We start from the raw sequence: 23,493 nt of genomic DNA, 5'->3' as shown, positions 1-23,493 counted from the left end.
ATTCGATGAATCTGGTTTCAGAAGGAAAGAAATCCTGTATCGTTAAAGTACTATTACCTGAAGCAAAAGGTTCATCCAAAATCACAGAACGAACAGCTGGTGTCATATATGAGGCAGTGAGAAGCAAAGGGATGTAAGTGGACATTTTCAAGTTTTGAATAAAACGCGTTTAAAGATAAGATCCTAGGTAGGCTTTCATTGATTTTCTTTTTTAAATCATGAAGAATCTTTTTTAAATCATTGTATAGAAGCAACTACCAGGTCTACTAGTACCATTTCTTGCCCCAAGATAGAGGAGAACCATTTGTACTGGTTATCTCCAAATTTTTAATTTTGCCCATTGCTTCTCCCTGCCTCATATGTAATAGATGGAAGATACCTGCTTGAACATATTTTTGGTAATGATATGTAAGCTTCAAGGAAATATGCCAGCAATGCAGTGTGTAGGTCACTTGTAAGTATGGGAAAGCTAGTGTCATTTTTGATGGGTGCAAAGAAAGCACCACAGAAATATAAATGAAGTCCTATTACAACAGCCAAGCCTTCTGCTCTAGAAGACTTTCTGCGTCTCAAATCTTGTGCTTGCTCTGAGGGGTTCATTGGATATAGTGAATGTTTGAAAAGTCTGAAAGCAGACTGAAGTGCTCAATTATATGCACAAACTGTGTTAGGCATAACTGCAGCAATAACGATTTTGCTGAGGATCTAGCTTCCAAAAACCATCTTGATAACGAAGACTTTTTGTTACAAGCTTAGGAGAAATCATTTGAAAGCAAAAAACAGTTCAGCATTATTTTTCTGGCCATTTAATCAAATGTGCACCATCAGAGGGGGTGGGGGGGGGGAAGGATAACATTTTAGTATATAATTTCGTTTTGGGACGTGAGCTACTGTTCTTATGGGGTGGACAGTCCTGATTTAATGCATTTTAGACTTGCATGAAATAATACTTCAACTTGAAATAAAAGGTGGGGGGGGGGGTGAGGATTTATTTTATTTAACAGAGGGGGGGGGGGTGTTGTAGCTTTGGGAGGAGGTGCACCATCGCTCTTGGAGGATGGACACACTTGATTTCTAACAATTTTCTTAGCATAAAATAATGTTTCCATATGAAATGTATGGAGGGGGGTTCGGGGATACTGCTTCGCTTTACGGGGATAGGGGGGCTCTGTAGCATTGGTGGGTTATGTCATCCCTCTTGGGGGGTCAAACACCTTTAATTTCATGCTTTTAAATTTAGTATAACATAATATTCTCACTTTAAATTTATTCTAAAAATTCTGGAAAAATACCCAAAACAGCAATTTTTAGATGTCCCCCATTCCAAAACCCGACGCACAATGGGGTGGGACTTTTTACCTGTTCTTATTGGGAGGGTAATAAACAATTTGCACCAGGTTTAGCTTTTTTTTTTTGGATGTTTGGGTCCGACCCCTATTTTTACTGTACTATTTCTATTATCCCGTATAAGGCATCAAAATGCAGATTTTTTAAATGTATTTTTCAAAAATTTTATCGGGAGAGAAACCCCCGAACCACCTAAAATTGGAGATATTCTACCCTCAATCCAAAGGAGGTCGCTATATCATTCTCCTGATATCCCTCCTCCTTTAAGGTTAAAAAAAAAAAAACAGCACAGCAGAAGTGTTTATTATATTTTAATTTTTTTTTTTTTTTTTTTTTTTGATAAGCACACACACGCGGAGGTAAAAACACGTCGTGAGGGAAAAACAATAATAAAAATGGTCTGTTTTGCTATTGACATAAAGTTGTCCGAGCTCCATACCTGAAATCGCAAATCAATTTTAACTGAGAAAAAACACCGTTTTATTAGATCAACTAACACTTTTTTTTTTGGATATTTATGTGAAAATGGAGCCTAGAAGGAAGAGGCTAAAGGTTAAAATGAAAAGTTAGGGGCCCTGAAGAAAGTTGCATAGGGACCCATAAATCCTCTCACCGGTCCTGATGTTGGAAATTTTGGGAGTAAACAAACTCTGTTTTTTCACTGGGTTTAAAATATGATTATGTAGTTTTTTTTTCAGATGGTATTGCTAAAACAAATTGTATGTTCTCAGTAGAAAGCACGCTCTTTAAAGTTGAAATCGAATTAAAAGTAAAAATATACCTGCTGAACAATTTTTTTTTTTTTTGAAGGAAATTCAATAATTTGTTGTTTGGTATACAAAAATAAGTACCTAAGCAACTCTTGCTGACGTGAAAAGAATTAAAAATAATAATAACATATCTGAATGCTATTAATAAAGAGTGAAATACAATTATTTGTTTAATTATATATTAATAGTGTTCATAAAAATATTAAAAATTCAAATCAATCAGCTTAAATTTTAAATTGCGAACCAATGAAAAATTAGTCAGTTAAGGGTAGTTATAACGCTCGTAACAGTCTATTTGGCATACTTTCTATCGGAAAAATGTAAGGTAATTTTCATTTACAACAGTAAAAAGCGTTCAATTTTTTAAATTGTGAAAGGAAGAGGTAAAAATATAAGTAAAGTTTTCCTCTTTAAAAACTAGAAAATCGCCCGTCAAGATATGACGGGTGAAAATTGCTTCTACATTTGAACGAAGCAATTGCCAGTTTGGTGATATTTTGATAGTTGACATTTTAACCCTATCACCAGTGAATTGACCCTAAACTCCAGTAGATAGCGTTCATTGTTCACCACTTTTTCGTTTCTTCATTCCCTCGGAATGACAGTCTTAACAGTAAAACCGTTAAGTTACCGGATCCAGTTCAGCCTTGTCACAATAAAGCATTTCCCTGCATGTCAAACATTACCAAAAAATTTTATGAAATTATCATGCCGTGGCGCGAGTTTCATTGTTGATGACGTCCGAACGTTACTCGATCAGTGAATACGCTATTATATATGTGAGGATTACTTGAAAATTCCTGGGAATATTCAAAATTTCCGTTCCGAAAAACCCGTTTTTTTCTTTCCTTTGCAACACTAGGTTCTACCCTATTAGAGCGGAGGCTGGTGTATACCCCCCTCCCCCCCTCGTGGGAATTTTCGACACATATATTTTTGTGTTTGTATTGACATGTACTTTAAGGTTTTAGGTGTTTGCTACTTGCGAATTACAGCATATCCCAGAAAAAACAAAAGAAAAATGAAAACTACTAAGAATGATACGGTATAATCCATGTCAGTTCAACCAGAACGTTACCTCAATAGTCTTGGAATTTTTTGAATGTAACATGTTAAACTCATGCAAAAGTATGATCAGGGTACATTTTGGTTTTGTTCAAAAAAATTCCTAGATACAGGTCGCCAAAGATGGCGGCCCAGCATCATTTCTCATTTGCGGTTTTCGGCAAAATCTTTAAAATTCTTTCCCTCAGAAACGGTACAACATATTTAGCTGCAATTTGTTTCATTTAAAAGGTTGTTTTTTTTTTATGTTTCAAAAATTTATGCAACATTTGGAAATATTTGTTTCAGTTTTCTCTCCACCGTCTGTTGAAAATTTTTTTATATCATTTTTTTTCTTTAAAAATGTCAGATGCTGAAGTTGATGAAAATGATTGAAAACTTAGCAGAAAATCCGTCATTTGACATCAATCAATGAAAATGGATCTTGTCAAACGTTCTACAGCAGTGGTGGCCAATCTACGGCCCGCGGGGCCCATGTGTGGTCCTGGGGTAAGAAAAAGTGGGATACCACTGCTGTACACAGTAACTACCAAAGTTTCTTGATAGAAGTTAGAGAATGAAAATTAAGTAAGACAGCCCAACTTTGAATTTAGTTACGAAGACAAAGTGGCATTGGTTCTAAGGTTCCAGCGGGCAACCAAAGGAAAAAACTTTGACTAACATTTGACATGTTTAGAAGAAATGATTCCTCTTTACTTTACATGTTACCATCATAATTGTGCCCGATATCTTGTTGTTCACCTTATCAACCTTTTGAACTTGCAAAGTACACACCCTGGAGCTGAAGAACTACTTAGCAATAACGGGTTTAGTGTCAGCAGATCACACTAAACCCATTAAGAAATTATGTGAATATCATAATAAAACAGAGAATTAATAGGTAGACATGTCAAATGTACTGGCAGAATAATAGGATTTAGCATTAATTTCTGGGTGTATGCACGATGGTACATGACAAGACATGAACCTGCTAAGTTCGTAAATATGTAGAGTTAGGACTTGGAAATGCAAGTATGATTCATTCATCAGATTGCTCTCACCGTGACATGCAAGCACATGAAATGAAACGAAGTGACCAAAGTATTTTGACAGTACTTGATTCTTTTGAACAATACGGTAATCCATTTCAAGTTGAAAACCGTGATGAGTTGTTCTGTTTATCATCGGAAAGATCCGTACCCGAATCGGTGGAAGGAAATTTACTCAATGTAGATAATCTAGGTAAAGCTTCCTACAAAAATTTTATGCAACACAGATTTATTGTAAAGAATAAAATATTCCGTGAATCACTCAAGAGACAAATCTTTAAAAACTTTCCAAAGTATTCAAGAGCAGGTCATTGTTACGACTGCACAAAACAGATTAATTGAAATAAAAGCAGAAAATAATATTTTTACTCGAGTTTACTTTTGTCCCAGGAACGTAAATTTAACCTTGAGAAATTGATGTCATACCCATTAGGTCCAGTACCATGGGCATTAGCTACTGCTGTTGGATATCCTACAAAAACAGAAAAGTCCAAACTACTCCATGTTTTGGAAGTCAAGTAGTATAGACGAACCTCCTAAGATTGAAGGAGTAATTGAAGGTATGACTTACTTTTCGGCTCTTACTAATATTCCAGAAACCGTTAGTGAACTAGTACAGATTGCCTTGAGCCGGTTCCCAAAATTCAGCAAGATGGATTTTGTTACGGATACTTACCCAGATTTATCTATTAAAAACACTGAAACTCAAAGAAGGGATTGTGGAGATATTTTTTAAATAAGAGAGCCTAAAACAAAGATTCTACGGAATTGGAAAAAAATACCTTGCCAATGGCAAAAATAAGGAACAACTGGTCAACCTGCTACATAGCGAATTGGGCTCAAAACAAATATGCCGACTGCTTACGTGCGAGAAATCTTTACTTATCACATAGTGATAACTGCTCTTGGTTCACTAGCAAAGACGGATTGACCATCAAACATAATACACAAGAGAACATATGCTCTTCACAAGAAGAAGCGAATAATACTAAAATAATATTTCACTGCGTCCTGCGACCAAGCTTTTAAGTCTTGTCAAGACTCACCCATCAGAGTTAGATCCCCGGACACAGATGTTTTCATGTTGTTAATAAGATATGCCAGTAATATTGAAAACATAGTTTTCTTTAATACAGGAACTGTGAGCAAACGAAGGGTCATCAATGTCACCGCCATCTTTCATAAATTAAGTGTAGAAATGAGCCACATCATGCTGTAGGTGCATGCCCTGTCCGGATCAAATTACTGTTTGATTTGTTCTCACAAAAATATTTTCTCACAATTGCATTTCCTCTGCCCAACAATAATTAAGATGTGGATTTAAGTCTACTGCCTCCATACAAAATGTTATTAGAGAACCACATAAAACCTGTCAACTCTCAATGTTACGTATGGAATGACGTTCATGTACCTAAACTTTCCTCGCTAAATCTAATGGGACGTGGGTGAAAGTTCGAGAATGGTGAACTTAAGTTTGACTAGATTAAAGAAGATCCGTTGAAACCCGAACTGCTCGACGTTTTAGATCGCTTTAAACTAGATAAGTTTAAAGATAAATATGAACTAGAAATAATAAACTTAGGCGACGTAATACACGCGTATGAAGAAAATGCCAGTTGATTATAGATCATACCATAAAGTTTTAATTATGCTGCTAGTTCAGTCGTTTAAAACTTTTTTTTTTCATTTTTAGACAAATACATATTGAATAGTTTTTTAAAAAATTTGGTAATTAATGCAGCCTTATGTAGTTTAAAATTAAATCAACAATTAAAGTTTTTTTTAAGTTTAGTTTTTTTATTTTCCGAAATGTGCTTTAATTTAAAAAGACCAAACAACTGAATTCTAAATGTGGTAGGTAATACCAAAAAAAAAAAAAAAAAAAAAGAATTATAAGTCTTAAATTTATTAGTGTGTGTGGGGGGGGGGGAGGTTTCATATTGGTGGCTCATGGTCTTTTTGGCTCTACTCTGCCTATATGTAATTCGATGGTGCTACGGAATACCGCATGACAGTTCAAAACACACCTGTTTAATGTTGGCGGTTGAGATGCCCCCTGTACAACCTGCAACCTCTATTTTATCTAAAATTAACAGTAACACAGTTTTTTGATCGCCGGAGCGCGGAAGAGAAATGTTACTTATGTCTATAATCTCCTCAACTATCGCGCGAGTAGTTCGAGTTAAAGCACTGCGTGAAAAAAGCTCAAAGATTTAAAAAAAAAAAGAAAAGAAAAAAGAAAAACATGAATAAGTAAAAGAAATCTTGTTTTAAAGAAATATATCTACCCTCCCTATGTCATTGTTCAGAGCAAGTAAGTATTTGACGAGAAAAGCTTTAAAATTGAAATCAGAAGAAGAGAAAATCGGATCTTCACTCAATCGATAGAAAAGGGGAGAAAAAAAAATTCCAAGTGTATTCCAAAATCGTAAAATCACGGATCCGGAGAGACGGGTTTCTTGAGAAGGAGTGCTATCAGGTATGGTTCACGGGTTTTGACTTTTAGACTCCCCTGGAAAAGAGATTTTACTATTTTGGGAATTCCATCGCGCTTTCCGCTGTTGAGTAGTGAAGGGGGCATTAGTCACAACTCAACCCATAGAGATTGAAACTCTGCCACATAGAAGAATGCCATACACTAATATACATTAAGTATACATAAAACATACTTTACAAAGTTCCCAAAACAGGAAAAGTTTTTGAAACCATTAAAAAACCTTGAACAGAAAATAAACAGAATTGTTGGTACAAAGCTAATAGAAACAAAAACAGTGCTAAAAATATTAGAATAAACAGACAAATATGCATCAAGAAAAAGAGAGAAGTAATATAAAAAATTACAGTAAAAGAACGAAAAATCTACTTAAAGTGAAGGCTGCTGCGTCTTCTGGGGCTAGAACTAAAGCCCTGAATCGTAGAATCAGTAGCGACACGTCCGCCATCTTGGGGCTAAATGCTGCTTTCTTCCTGTGTCTACTACAATGAAGTAGCGGGTTTTGATTCTTAATTGTGGTATCAGCATTTAGCCGCAAGATGGCGGACGTGTCGCTACTTAAACTACGATCTAGGGCAGCAGTTCCCAACCTTTTTAGTTGTGCGGCTCACCAGTTTTTTAGAATGCACCATTGAGGCCCACTAACTGCTATACATTATTTGTACCGCCAAAATTTAATTTCTTGCTTTTGCTTATAACTGTCCTTAATAAGTGTAAATAACGTACCGTATTAGGATTGAAACTGTGTTAAAAGCAAGAGTTATGGAGATGATAATCCCCTTCTCCCTTCATACAGCACTACTGATGTAGATATACTGTACAAGAACAATTTTCAAAGTAACTTTTGAGAAAGAAAATAACTTGATTGCATTCACTTAGCTGGCATAGCAGCAAGAAAACTCAAAAAGAAGTCATCAAAGTTAAAGCTCCATGGGATCTTTGATGCTGTTGCTGTTCTTCCTCTTCGAGAGGGTTGATATTTGGATTGAAACTGGATAGTTTCAGTCTCAAATAACTGGCAGCATTCAATGCATTTCTATGTTATTATTATTTTTTTTAACTGCAATGAAAAGCCTCATTCAAATAGGTAGGTTGTCGAAGAGCTCCTCAATCTCAGTTCATTGATTAGTCATGTCAGTTCAACAAAGAAGGAGCATTTTAACTTGAAGCTAATACTAGTTTCTTTGGCAATTTTCTTTAAAGGAGTTTCTGATTCATTAGATTTCATTTTCAAGTTAAAGGAAAGTTCTTAAAAATTATGAAAACTCTTAATCTTAAAATTCCTTATTGGCTATAAGCCAGAGAGAGTTGTTGAGTGCCGGTACATCTAAATAAGTGAATTTTGTCAAAAAACGAAAACTAAGACTCCAAGATTTATCTTGGTTCAGATTCTCGACCATTCTCCACGTCCCAGTAACACGCTGCTAGCGGCCCACTTATAGGTCGCGGCCCATATAGGTTGGGAACCGCTGATCTAGGGCTTTAGTTCGACCAGGCCCTGTTAAAGGTTTAAGCTGTTTCTACCTTGCAAGTGGGAAGGACCAAGAACTTGCAACCTCCACCGACAGCTTTCGAGAAGTAGAAAAAAGGAACAAATCTGTGATCCAATCAGTTCACAGAAAATTACAGCCTCAATATTCGTTTTTGCATTTGCAATGCCACAGCGTAGCGTCGCCAAAGGTAATTAAAATGGAATTCATTGTAAATTTCACTGACAAAGTTTATTGTTTGCCATTTTTACAAAATATATTACATCATGCATCAGTCAATTAACGAAACAAACTTTTAAAAATCAGTTTTACTGTGAATGAGCGTCCAAATTTTTAAAATATTAAAGATGTACCGTGACGGGGGAAAAGATTGAGAACCACTGAAATAATGTAAAGTAACAGGGAGAAAAAAGGAAGCTAGTGTTGCCTCTAACTCTTTTATTGAGATGCCGGATTAACGAGAGATCGGTTTTTTTCAAGCAGTTGTAGGAATTCTTCTTTTCCAATATCATTTTCGTAATAGATACGCAATGGGTAGGAAAAAATCGTTTGAAACGCTGTCGTCTTTTGAGAGGATCAACAATGGGACTTGATTTGATCCAGAGGGATTTCGGAGAGTCATTTTCCTAAAGAAATATTTTCCTCGTATGTCTTTAATAGATAGCGAACAAGTTTCTTTTTTACTTCTCTGCTTGGAATCGATTGTGCTTAAGTTTGCTAGAAATTCGTTTCGAAATCTTCGAGCAGATTCTATTCACGTGCGAATCAATTCATTTTTGAAAGAGGATATGTATGTGTGTGTCTCCTATATTTCTCAACGTATAATGAAATAAGATGTTTGATAGTGTGTGAGTGGGAGGTGGGGGGGGGGGGGGGAGATCGCTTCCCAGGATGACGGCAAATTCTAGGAATAGAGCCAGGTAAATTTTACTTACTTGTGCTATGAATTTTAATCATTTTAATATTTCGCTTATAATGTCTCCACCTTTACCGCTCTCCTGCCATCATATACAATGTATAACCACAATTTAAATAAATATTTGATGTGTTTTGGAAACAACTAGGTCATTTTCCAGGTACTATTGCTTTCCAACTTAAAACTAAAAGAATATCATCCCAAATATAGTGGTGAATCAGAACCTACAGGTGAATCAGAATAACGTCGTGCCTTTCCTTTTTTCGTCGTGACCCAAAAAAAATGTTGAGGAAAAACTGTCAAATTTACCCCTACAAATACAATAAAAAATTGTAACTTAGACTTCTTTTCATTTTAAGAAATCCCCCCAAAAATATAGGAAGCCAATAATGATTGTTAGCTTCTTACGATTGAATTCACCTTAATAACCTCCAGAACTCGCGTCAAAATAAGTAACCTGGATATCTCGCCAGAATTTTTCTCACATCATCCACTCCCCCCCCCCCCAAAAAAAAAAGGTTTACAATGGTTTTTACTTAAAAATATTTTATTTCTTTATATTCGAAACACTAAGCGTTTTCCGAAATAATATTTGTTAAAACAAAATGAAATATTTGATGTGTGAGTACTTCACGGCGCCGGCGCGAGTTCTACAAAGTTAAATGAAAATTAAATGCGTTGTAGAATAGCTTTGCAATATTCTGCGCTATTTCCGCCTGACAGAATTTTAGGTGGTCGTTCGAGAACCACTCATCAATTTCCTCTTCCACCTTTCAGATACAGATAAAGATAGACCGTAATAACCCGGTTCAAGCAGATATAAACAACTTTAACAAAAGCACATCAGCGATGAAATCGGATTAGGGGGGTCCACGTGAAAGCCCTTCGTCAATGCATGAAATTGCAATGAAAATCATTAGAATAAAAGTAAATGGATCAGAGCAATTAAGCCAAAAGAAACGGATTTGAGAAAATCCAATCAGGGGGTGTTTGACGAAACAATAGAATCCGTCCGAGTTTTAGAATGAGCTGAATTAGAGAATTATTGAAAAGACAAAAATATGAAGGTAGTGCAAATCCAATTATCAAAATAAATTAATGCAGTGATAGGGATTGTTTGTAATCCTCCCTTCTTTAGTGTGTTACGTTGTTCATCTATTTTACTGTTTTGTTTTCAAAGGGAAATTTTTACTTTTAATGACTCCAATATATAGTAAAAAATTTTAATTAAGGTAAGATTTGTACCCCTTGTTTCAAAACTCTCATGTTTTTTGCATCTGTAACCCGTGGTAATTAGTTTCGGAAAATGCAATGACGCGCATATAGCCTTGTAAGAGGGAAAGCCTCTTGCAAGCATCCCCAATCCACATGAATACTAACGGTTGACACTTCTATGATTACTATTGCACTGTCTATTACTATTATAATACTAGCTGCGTCCCCCGGCTTTGCACGGTCTACCTCGAAAATAAAAGTTCTGTCAAGTAACGCGTGTTCAAGAATCAAGCTTGAAAGAGAAAACAAACAGTAAGTTTTGTGGCAGATCACGGAAAAATAACCAAAAAAGAAACATTTTAAATCCCCCAATTAGAGGAAAAGCCTCAAAACAAAAAGCAGAATTTTATTTATACATATTCGAGAAAAAAATGGCAGCAGATCTTTCATCTGAATGATTTTCTTCACGCTACAAATTTTTAATAAAAGCATTGTTTCGGAAAGTTGGGATGAAGCACGGAATAATAATTTGAATGGAGGAAAGCTTTCGAAAAATAGGGATTTTATGTGGCAATCTCAGTATTATAATTAAATAATTAATAGTTTTTAATTGATATCTCCGCTAATTATTATCTGAGGATTATTTTAAATAGCCAAACATAATGACGGGAAAACTACGAATGGATCGATACCTGGTTCGATGGTCAGTTCACTTGCGTTCGGGAGAAGTAACTTGGACATAGATAGGTACATACGCTCAGTTTTTAATTATATAAGATCGATGGTCAAAACGGAGCAAATTTCCCTTTTATTTCAAGATTACTATCTTTACTTTTAATCTTCCATCACCCGGTAGCTTTTATTTCTTTCTTTCAAATAGGATTTCTATCCATCCGGAGAATACATAGTGAGAGAGGGTGCCACTGGCGACACATTCTTTATTATTAGCAAAGGGAACGTAAGTAGCAAATGTTTTTTTTTAATTTTGCCCTAAAGACATTGATCAATTGAGGCAGTGAAAAGCAAAGGGATGTAAGTGGCAAAATTAAAAACTTGGAGATAAGCTGTACAAAAGGTAGATGAATCTCTCATCTGTCTTGGGGCAGGAGATAGTACTAGGTGCTGTTATAACAGTATGTTTTAGAAAAACTTTTCAATGAGATCCTACCAAGGATCTTATCTTCAAACGCGTTTTACTCAAAACTTGAAAAGTCCACTTATATCCCTTTGCTTCTCACTGCCTCAATTGTTTGTTATGTTAAATTTGAGTACTTTATTGCAAGTTTGAGACTTTTTCTGCATCATTATAACATGTCTGTCAGGAAAGCCTGTTGCTATTGATATCAAATCAGTAGCATGAGGTTATCTCTGACAAATGAGGTCATAGCAATATTGACAAGTCACATGGGTGAAATAATTTTTATCTTACGCTTCTATAAAAATGCCAATGAATCAACACGAGAATGTGCGTAATTACATTATATACGGCCAATAACGTGAAAAGTCTACGACTAACTTTTCGTCGCTGTCGCAATGGGAGTGTATTTACCCTTATGGGGCATTCACCATAATTTTTTTTTTATATATATTTAATCCAAAACAGCGAAATTTGCATGTTCTCTGTTGATGCAACATGCTGTTAAGGACCATTTAAATTAACTTAAAATATTTTTAAGGTTAATTACAATATAACTCATCCTAATCTTGAAAAAAAAAAAAAAAAGCACTGAAAATAAAGATAATAATTATGTAGACAGCATCAAAAACAGCACAACTATTCCTCTGGGTTGCGTAACCATCTGTTTTCTCTTCTAACAGGTAGTCGTCACACAGAAGCACCTGGACGTCGAAGAAGAAATACGATCTATGAGCAGAGGAGAGTACTTTGGAGAAAGGGCACTCCTCAGGTACGTTCTTCTCGCCCCCCCCCCCTTTCCTCCTCTCGATAAACTAATATAGCTTTCTTCTGAGCTTATAAGTTGCGGTCCATCTAGGATGTTCCCAGCTGAAGTTTCTTTGGAACTTAAATGATTTCGAACGGCAAAATTTAATCTCAGAGTTCTACGTGGATCTTTGGATGAGGCGCTACTCCCATGATGGTAACGTTTCTGATTGACACAGCCCCCCCCCCTCCGTAGATGGCGCTACGCTTTACGGGCCTTAACAAATTTATGACTTTTCTGTGTTTTACCGATAAGACTATGATCTGTTCTTGAAATTCTCGAAAAATTCGAAACTTCATGTGTCGCCCATTTTGACCACAAGAGGTGCTGCGCCCAGTCCTGTACATCCACCAATCAATAGCAAAGTAATGAAAAACAGGGATTTCCTGTAGCGCCCTCTTTGCTGCCATCAGTTTCAGCAATTATCACGGCCTGTAAGCGTAAGCAAAATTTAGTGGGGCGATGGATTGACATATCTCATTTGGTCTAAAGATGAAAGTTGATTGGTGTACCTTCTCTGATTTGTGTGTCATGGAACTGTGTGAAATCCATCAACTTTAAACTTTTTTACTCTCTGGTTGAAGTTTTTTGAATTATACTTATGCATTTCTATTGCTTCTTTATGGAGACCATCAAAGCAGTGAAGTGTTAGAGAAAGTACTTGAGTTCCTTTGCAAAAACTCTGATGTCCAGTAACAACGGAATTCTCACATTCGGGACACATCAAGAGAATATAATGACCCTCATGCTCTTAATGCTGCTCGTTTGGGCTTGAATAGTCTTCATAATCATTACAGCGGGAAAGGGATTTCTTGCCCGAAACTGAAGGTAATGCGTGCTACCGTTTCGATGTATACTATAGTCTCGCATGCTATACTTTTGTAGTTGCTTTATGATGCGGTCGGAGCTTCCTCGATTAAGTTCTATATCTCAGGAGGTGTTATCGGGAAAATAACACTTGGCTACAATACTTTCCTAATTTCTTCTATGCCACAATAATTTGACTTAAACCTCTTTGCAGCACTTTAAGCTGCGCAGAAATAACAATATAGAAGAAAATACAAGAGACTTGCCAAAAGCTTCCCAAGGTAAAACTGTTTTTTGGCTGTTTTTAAATAATACATTTGAAGAGGTCATTGGAAAAATGGCAGAAGTCCAATCTTCGAATGAAGCGGAAATGTAAGTTTGCTTAACATCCAAAATGACAAATTTAGTGAATTGTAAAAAAATTTTTTAAATATAAAATAGTCCTTAACTAGTAGTTAAAATTATGATTTATGTATTACTAGCTGCATTGCCCGTCTTCGCCCGGACTACTTGAAAATAAAAATTGTGTCAAGTAACATATATTCAGCAATCAGACGGAACTAAAAAAAAACATCAATGCAAAATTTCCCTTAAAAACAATGACGACAGATATTAAAATACTTTTAAGAAATTCAATCGAGAAAGATAGATTTAAAAAGCGTAACCATGGAAACACAAAATAAAATAAGTTTAAGGAATTAAAATGGGAAAGGAAATATGAGATATTTTTGAACTTGACTTAAAAAGGCTTGTAACTTTTTTCCTTTGGAGATAGAAGCTTAGTTTTTTCGACCATAAATCGAGTTAGATCTGGAGTAAAAAAGGTCGCTTTTTTCAATGGCGTCGAAAAGAAAGCTGTGGGAGAATTTCTTCACTTTTCATTGATAGATGTAATGAAGAAAGCAGTGCCTAAATTTCAGCTAAGCCTAAAAAAAAATTGGAGCTAAAAACGCAAATAACTCCCGCCGTAATAAAGTTAGAGCATTGAAACAAATTACGTAGAACGCGGAAAATTCTACCCTTTCTAACGATATGTAATATTAATACGTGCAAGTAATTTTGTCACCCCCATATTTGAGCATTTATGTGAAAATTGGACGTAAATTGGAATAAAAAAAGAACTATTCATCGAATTTTGTTCGAACTGGTCTGCAAACCTTTTCAGGACTTAAAAGAACAAATTGTGAAAATTTCAGCGCAATCGGCCGAGTAGTTCTCGAGTTTTGTGAGTTCAAACACACGCTTTTTTGGGGGACTTCATTTTATACTATGTAGAGATAATTAATAAATAAAACATAAAACAAATATTTCTTCTAAAAATGGACTTCGGCCATTTTCCCAGTAGATACTTCCTTTGTAATTTTGGACAGACTAAATTAACGTAAGACATTCATCCGCGTACAAACGCCTTTTCTGCGACATAAGTGATATGCAGGAATAACGCGATTACTAATTGCATTACTTATTTTATGAGGGACGCAGGCCCGGATCTGTGAATTTTTTGCACTTCTGTAAAATAAAAAAAAAAGGCAGGGCTCCTAGTTGTCTACTGTATTTCTACGGTCTGCGAGTACGTAGCTCCGGGCTTGCGAGAGTGTAGGTGGAGAAAAAATTCAGTCATATATTTTGGCAGTACCACCCCTACTAGCAAAATTTCTTGCATCAACCTTGACAGATCTTGATATTATACTGACGGCGTCAATATTGACGTGTTTCATACTGCATAAAGCTTGCATTGATTAAAAAGCAATATTACAATAACAACACGTATGCAACATTGCATTCATCTTAAAATATCAATATTGATATTACCTTAAAATAACAACATTGCATACATGTTGACGCCGTCAAGATGATGTTGATTTCATGCTGTCGCCGTCAAGGTAATTAGTACACAGGTGGACCTTCGTTGATACTTGCGCATGCGCACAGTTCTTTCTACCCAGCGTCCCTAGCATTGCTGGCACATCTTCCTGCTTCGACCTGCGATTCAGTCGGTTCAGAGGAGCTGCACGTGGCCTTGCATTCTTTAGGCTTCGTTAAGTTGGATGCTTAGTTATTAGTGTGGAATAGTATTGTTTTAGGAAAAACTTATGAATGACGGATAACTGCATTTGTTTATTAATATAGTACTAAACAAGTCATATCGCAGACGATGTGCGATCAATGTTAGAAATGGCCGAAAATAACTTTTTTCGTCCCTAGACTTTGAAACAAAGGACATGAAGCCCAGAATTTCGTATTATAACTTCAATCTCACGTAAGATTAATTTTATTCAATGGTTATTTATGTTATTCTTTAAGATAAATTCATATGTTTTGTCCATGTGATATTTTCAATGCTGACATCCATTTGAAAATGTACTTTATTGTATTTATTTATTTATTATTTTGCTATCTTTACTCTTAAATGTGCTATAAAAACTTCCGCAATTATTCCTAACTAGGCATCTTATGCCTTTATAATACAATTAGAAGCATGAATTTAAAAAATAAGTCAAGTATTACGCAAAACGAAGAAACATTCATTTTTTAAATTAAATTGCGAGTAATATTAATACTTTTACATGAATTTCCGACCAGATGTCAGCTTTGAAAATATTCTTAGGCTAGAAAACTATCTTGAAGAATAACAGAAATAATTAAAGAATGAAATTTACTTCTCGAGTCTAAAGCGAAATTGATACAAATAAATAAATGTATAAAACACCTTGCAAACGTGCTGATTTCATACTGTCATGTCAGTGTATCCTGACATTTTCCTGTCATATCAATACGTATGCAATATTACAAAAGCAAGATCATTCTGCCTAGGCCTTGATTTCATGCTGTCATGACAACATCTTGATATTATCCTGTCATATCAATACGTATGCAAGATTACAAAAGCAACATTATCTTGCCTAGACCTTGATTTCATGCTGTCATGACAACATCTTGATATTTTCCTGATATTATGCTGCATACACCTTGACCTTGTCAGTCAATATTGTGGCAGCCTGCTAACAGCATAAATGGAGTAACATAACAATATTGAGGCAGCATTAATGCAAGATGATTTTTCTTGCATGTCAACCTTTATGCAACACTGAGGCAAGATATTTTGCTTACTGAGCTGAAAGTCTCTCTGTCTGTCAGGATCTCTGTGACGCGCATAGCGCCTAGACCGTTCGTCCGACTGATACCGAGAGAAACGAAAAATTCTACAAGAAACAGGCATTAGATGCATATATCATAACATAGCAGTACGGTGACGGCACCATATGCTTAAGACATCGCTCTCAGGTTAACTCAATTTTCTGAGCCTTTTAACGTATTCAGACTTTTAAAACTATTTTTCTTTCATGCTACTACATCTCTTCTGACGTTTGGCTGCTTCTGGATCCACTGAATTAGTTAATTCTATTTTTATTTGCTCAATTTCGAAAAAAGGTATGAACCCCCAATAACAGACACCTTCAACTCTGATGCTACCCAGTCACAAATAGGATGAGGAAAGTATGGGTAATGAACAGAATTCCTTTTTACTCTTCAAAATGTGCAAAAGTTCTTTATTTTTAGATCTAAAATTTTATTAAATTCAAATGAATATGAATCACCGGCAAACCTCGTGGTGACTGTTCTCTACCACTGCCTTTTAAACACCAACACACAAAAGCTCATAAAATTCATTTTAATTACAATAGAGGGTTGCACCGTATTCATGGGTCACAGCAATATCAGTTTTACCCGCCTAAAATTCTTATTATTTAAATCCAAACTTACGACTCTGTCTGCTACTGGTGCTGTTACCTTACTTTGTATTGTAAATTCTAATCACAAGTACAAATAGCTTCGTGGTGAAGTGCATGAAAGTCACCATCGGACCAAGCTGTGTCGTAAAGACTAGGATCCGCCGGAAAAATGAAATCCTGTATTGGCCAATAATTTTTCCCTCATCATTTCCAATGTTTGTCCAAGCTATGAAGCTTGAGGCTTAATATCAGAAAGCTTTGTTCATTTCAATCACAACATTCCCAATGAAAAATATCAATCATTTACTTTCCTAATTCATAAAGACATCCGAAAAGAGATTTATTTCATGCATAATTAATTTATCTAGAAAGCGACAACTCCGAGTTTGTGAAAAGACTCCTTTCAGGCCTTTCCACTAAGAAAAGATTTCGTTCCTTTTCGAACGAGTTTGTGGGAAATTTTCGAATTCTATTGCGTTTCTTTTTTCGGCGAAAGAGTTGTAAGCGAGTTCTATTCATTCCTATTCCTGTTTTTCCAGGGACGAGAAGAGAACGGCTAACGTAATCGCAGCGCCACCTGGCGTAGAATGCCTCACGCTCAACAGAGAGTAAGTTCTTTGTTTTTGGTTTTCATTCTTGTTGGTCTGAGAAGAGATTAAACAGTGATGCAAATTAATCATGACGCGACAATCTAAATATTCTGGGACGCTAAAACTGTTTTCCATTATGAAGTATTATTAAATCAGAATTTCAATTATAGATTGTTTGAATTCATTCTTTGCAAATACTTAATTAAATAATAAGGCACAACTTAATACTTATAGATTTGATTTGACTGACTAATGCGTAAGATTCTCAAAAGGCTTAAAAATCTCTTAACTAACAACACTAGTTTTTACACACAAGCAATTTTAATTTCATTTTTTTTTTTATAAATTGAATTTTACTCTATTTGCTTTCAAAACTAATGTTTCGTTTCAGAAAGTTCCACAATATAAATTCAGCTGAACGGTATGCTAGCTCGCAAAGAGTTACACAAAAACTATTTTTTCGCTCTTCGTTTAGTTAGTGAACGCTTTAAAATTTCAGTATATAATTTTATCAGTTTTTAAACACTCTGCCCTTGTCTTATTCGAAATGAATTTAGTTCTTTAGTATCCAATCATACAAAACAATCCTCATGTATATAATAGCGAATTCACTGATCGAGTAACGCTGACGTCAACAACAATGAAACGGCATGATAATTTCATAATATTTTTAAGCCCTTTTATTATACTTGACCTTTATTGTAACAGAGAAATCTTAGGCCTGTTTTAGCTTTTATCTCAGCTACTAGACCACTTAGAGAGTTTGGGATTTCACTAAATGATTTGCTTAATTTTAAGGTACAACTTAACGATGAAAAATAAAAAGCCTAAAATAAAATCATTATTACGGTTGGGTTGGAAAACAGTAAATTTCATGTAATTTTCCCCCATTAAATGTTTATATAAAATTCATTGTTAGAAACTTTGTTGCCTTACAACAGTAATGTTAATAGTAATCATAATGAAAATTTTGAATCAAGACTTCTCTGTGGAGCAAGCATGAAGTTTATTGCTTTCTTTGGGTTTTATATCCTCAACTATGCCAATAATTAATAACGGGGATAAGTAAAGAGACATATTAGAATCTTTATCACAAGTTGTGAACCATTCTTTTGTTTATATCTCAGCAACTTAGAGACTTCAGAATTTTACTAAATGATTTGCTTATTCTTAAGGTACAACTTAACGCTAAAAAGTTAAATTCTAAAAGAAAATTTTGTTCGAAAACGAAAAAGTTTAAAATAACACAATTTAAAAAAAAAAAAAAAAAAAACTAAGCACTTTTCATAATGCACTCAAAAGGAAAAAATAACTTTTCTGGGTCAGAAAGGACAATTTAAGTATTCCTGTAGTTTTCAATTATTTCAAGAAAAAGACTTTAGTCCAGTCAATAGATACATTTTACCTTGCAAAAAATGGGGTCAAAGATTTTATTTTTTTAATTTGTACATATTGGTGCCGACATGGAAAAACCAAGTTATCCAACACGAAAGACCCCGGGAGAACTTTTGGGGGCCGAAAAACCACAAAAATTTATGACTTTTTTTGTTTTTTCCAAAATATCTCCGAAATGGTTCAACTTAGAAAAAAGTTTTAAATATAAAGTTTAAAGAACATAAAATTTCCTACAACTTTTGTATTTACAACTTTTTTGTAGCACAAATAACAAGCTTGCTGTAGCTCTTTGAAAATAGGCAGTTTTCCTACACTCCGAAAAAAAAGAAGCTTTCACACCGAAAGCAAGGCGTCATAATTATTAGAACTTTAATAGAAACTTTAGTTTCAGAGAGTTTATCGACAGTTAGAGTAGTTTGAGTTTCTTGCTCCCCCCCCCCCCCCCCCCCCCCCCCCCCCCCCCGCTGGACACAGAGTAGCATTTCTGGCTGACAGATTAGTTCCCACTAGACTCCAAAAACAAACGATGTATTATGAAACTGAAATACATATATACACATTCATTTAAGGCACATACGATGATGCAATAATAAAAATAAAAACCTTCCCCACTGCTCACAAACTAACTTTTTTGATCTGACAGAGGTAGTCTTCATCAGACTCCAATAATAGATGATAAATTGCTATTTATAACTGGATTACACAATATATACATTCATTTGAGGGATGTAATTCGTACATTCTAGTCTAATTATTGCAAACAAAGATGCGATTTTTAAATATTAATGTCAGGGAATGAATATTATGCAGCTAATAAGCAAACAATTAACACAGTCATGCATCCTATGCTCTGATACAATAATAATAATAAACCCTCCCCACCGCTCACGAACTAATATTTCTAGTCTGACAGAGGTAGTCTTCAGTCAGACTTCAATAACATATGATTTATATTGCAGTTTGTAATTGAATTACATAATCTTCTCATTCATTTAAAGCACATAATTCGTACCATCTATTCTATTACAAGTGAAAATGCAATATTCGAAAATATAAATGTGAATGAATAAATATTAGGGTGAAAATAAGCAAACAATAGACATAATAATGCATAAATAAAGGTTCAATAGTAATACGTAATGAACACTTTGAAAACTTCTGCAGAAACTGACTTTTTGAGGCATGAAAAACTCAAAAGAATTACCTTTCAAAATGAAAATCCAACTGTAGAAGCTTAATACAGATTAATTACATACAGAATAATACAGATCTAAAAAATAGAGCAATAGAGAAAGGACAAGAAAATACGCTGTTTATCTTCTTCGAAGCCGTTTTGAAAGTCCAGGTTCTCCCGGTTCAGAATCTGTAGGGGGTAGAAAGAAGGTGTGGTCCTTTAATTGCTCATCTCCTTGTTGCGGTAATTCCAAAAGCTCCTGGAACAAATCCTCTTCTTCAGCAGTCTCATCCAAAGATGAAATTTCTGCAACATTTTCACAATTTGTGCCACTGCAGTGTTTGCACGTGCTGGAGCATTTTAAACCTGCCTTGTGACAAGAACAGGCTCTAGTACAATTTTTCTTGCAGGTACAAGGTACAATCTTCAAAAGATTCCGAGTAACTGAATCTCTTTTCGTGTCAACATACATTAGACCTTGCGTTCTTCGTTCCCAACCCCACTTCTGTGGATCAATTATGTTGCCCAACTAACTTTGAATTTGGTGGTAGAACCGACATGAGTGATAACGTGAAGCATTCCCCCCCCCCCCCCTCCGCACGTTGGAGGTAGCCCTGCAAGATTTATCTTAACCCTGTACTAGTTTTATAAAAAGATTAAATTGCAAAGTATCCAAAGATAGGTTCAAATACTTTACGTCACCTGTGTATAATATTTGCAAAATGTTTTCTCCAGCTGCAGCGAAGGCATCATGATGACAGATTGGGTCCCTAAATACTTCAATAGCTTCCTTAATTTCAGGAGTTTTTTTCTTTTTTGACTATTTTGTACAACTTAATTTTGCCTTGGCCAAAGATTGCCGTAGTCGTATCACACCCACTAAACGCATGGATAAAAAGAATACTGCTGGGGTCAAACTTAAAAGATTTAGTGGGAAAAAAAACAAATCACAAGTATTCCCTCTTCCAGGTTTTAAAAAGAACAAGTTGCTGAAAGGCTGTCTTAAAGCTGTCATCAGCACCAACAGATCTATATCCTCTCGCCCACTATAACAAACTTTTCAATTTCTTTTGCATTTGAAAGAGCAGTAAGTCGGCATCATCTTGAGTCTGCCTGACTTCAATGCCACACTCTTCGAAATATGTCTCAAGAAGTTGAATAAGACTCTTCTTGTTGTTATAATTTGCCAGAAATCTTTCTTGAGGAATTTAGTTAACATGTTTGGTTCAACCATTACTTCAAGGGAAGAGATTGATTGCTCATTGATATAGCATTTGTGACAGGCAGTGTGAATTGTCACTTCTTTTAAGAACTTCAAAAAACGCTGATGTTCTTCATTTTGCCGTTTTGCGCTGCATCTTTGAAGATTTTCTATTCCCTTCTCCTTCACAATCTTTATTTCGCATTCACGCAAACTGATTTCGCAAATAATAATAATAATAATAATAATAAAACACCTTGGTCAGGCGTATTCATTTCTAGGGAAAAAAATTGTAATACAGAACACACGAATTGATAAAACATACTCTGGCTCAAACGCTGAAGTGACCAACATAAGTAGCTATTGAGTCGATTCATCTCATTTGGAGAAAAAAAAAGGGGGGGGGGCTGCCGGCGTTTCTCCTTTTTTCCTCCGTTATCCGATGCGCTTTCACGCACTTCGCTGAGGGGGTTCAGAAAAAGTGTGACTTTCAAGAAGCTGTAACTCGCTTGCTTTTCATGCTACAAAAATGTTGTAATGACAAAAGTTGAAGGAAATTTAATCTTCTTTAACATTTGCACTGGAAGTTTTTTTGTAATTTTAACCATTTTTGAGATATTTTGAAAATACCACAAAAAGTCAGAATTTTTTGGGGGTTTTCGGCCCCCAAAACTTCTCCCGAGGTCTTTCGTGTTGGATAACTTGGTTTTTTCATATTGGTACTAGTATACACAAATTTAAAAAATAAAATCTTTGACCCCATTTTTTGTAAGGCAAGCCCATTTTTTTCTACCTATTGACTGGACTATTCACAAACGAAGAAAAGTGCGCTCAAGTCATTTCAAACCAAACTTTCTCATTAGGAAAAATATGCAGCTTTTAACACTCAAATTTATGATTGAAAGCTAGATAATGATTAAACATTCTCTAAACATGGCTTGGGTCTCACTTTTTTTCGTTTGTGAAGTCTTTTTCTTGGAATAATTGAAAACTACAGGAATACTTAAATTGTCCTTTCTGACCCAGAAAAGTTATTTTGTCCTTTTGAGTGCATTATGCGCTTAGTATTTTTTTAAAAAATCTGTTATTTTGGTTATGTCTTACATGAAGGGAAATGCTTTATTTAGACAAGGCTGAACTGGATCCGGTAACTTAACTGTTTTACTGATAAGACTTTTATTTTAGGAGAATGAAGAAACGAAAAAAGTGGTCAACAATGAATGCTATCTACTGGAGTTTAGGATTCATCCACTGGAGTTAGGGTTAAAATTTCAACTATCGGAATATCAACAAAGAGGCAATTGCTTCGTTCAAATGTAGAAGTAATTTTCACCCGTCATATTTTGACGGGAGATTTTCTAGTAATAAATAATTTGGATTGCATATCTAAAAATGAAACGAATGCAAAAGAACTTTGGAACCGTGTTCGTATTACTCTTTTTTTAACAAAACTGTTTGGAGATTAAGGAGGCATGATATTATTTAAAATAAGAAAAAGTAAGAGAAAATACCTACATTTTTTTTCTAGTGATGAATATTTGTGTTTTAAACAAACAAATGAAAATGTTTGGGTAGAGTGGATATTGGAAATTTCATTATCCAAAAGGTCAAGCGATTTTGTATTCGCACAACATTTGTATTTCAAACAGATAAAAGAAAATAGGGACATAGCAAATTAAGTAAGGGAAGAGGTCCCTTCCACTTAATAAAAGTCATAAAAGTAATATAAAAAATTACTTCTTTAAAACTTCAATTTTAAAGATTTTTTCGGACCAAACAAAATCTCCAGTAGTGGTTTTTCACATTCGGAGGCGCCTATATCTGTTACACACCTATGTAAAACATTCATCATGTGCAGTTGTGAATCCCCCTTGAGACTCCTATGATCGTTTGGATTTTCGAAATTGCCACAATTGTGGCATAGTAAATCTGCCACTGAGAATCCCGAACTCAGTCCCTTTACCTAATGTCGTCAAAGGTGACTTACAATGACGTTTTAAGGACTTTAATTTCGAAAAATTTCCGGCGGAAATTTTTGAACCCCATCACTATTCCTAACGTTATCAAATATGAACTATTATGGTTGCGTTTTCCCCACGTCAACTTCGAGAAGTTTAAGAAGTTCCACCATCAGCCTGAATAATTCCGGATAAGATTGCTCCATGGACAACATAAGGGTTTTGAAAGGCAACAAATTTTCTTCGAGCTATTTTAAACAAAACAAATGTCCTTAAATTTGATGATGACTGGAACCTGGAATTGTCTGCTACTCTGTTTGATCGTTGTTACTAACTTCCATTATAATGATCAAAGGTTATTGGAAA

The 23,493-nt window shown here is 35.2% G+C and overlaps 1 protein-coding gene across 1 annotated transcript in view; it reads left to right on the top strand.

The window, feature by feature from the left end:
* The window catches only part of LOC129234493 (cGMP-dependent protein kinase, isozyme 1-like), a 109,635-nt gene that overhangs the window by 46,637 nt on the left and 39,505 nt on the right, over positions 1 to 23,493 (top strand). Inside the window, exons 6-8 of the mRNA XM_054868496.1 lie at positions 11,206 to 11,283; positions 12,144 to 12,232; positions 17,349 to 17,417. Of these exons, the coding sequence (XP_054724471.1) occupies positions 11,206 to 11,283; positions 12,144 to 12,232; positions 17,349 to 17,417 (236 nt within the window). The remainder of the gene's footprint in view (positions 1 to 11,205; positions 11,284 to 12,143; positions 12,233 to 17,348; positions 17,418 to 23,493) is intronic.

This window comes from Uloborus diversus, chromosome 1 (genome assembly GCF_026930045.1).
Source record: "Uloborus diversus isolate 005 chromosome 1, Udiv.v.3.1, whole genome shotgun sequence".
NCBI lineage: Eukaryota > Metazoa > Arthropoda > Arachnida > Araneae > Uloboridae > Uloborus > Uloborus diversus.
The sequence above is the reverse complement of the archived record's forward strand: the minus strand, read 5'-3'. Positions and strand labels throughout refer to the sequence as shown.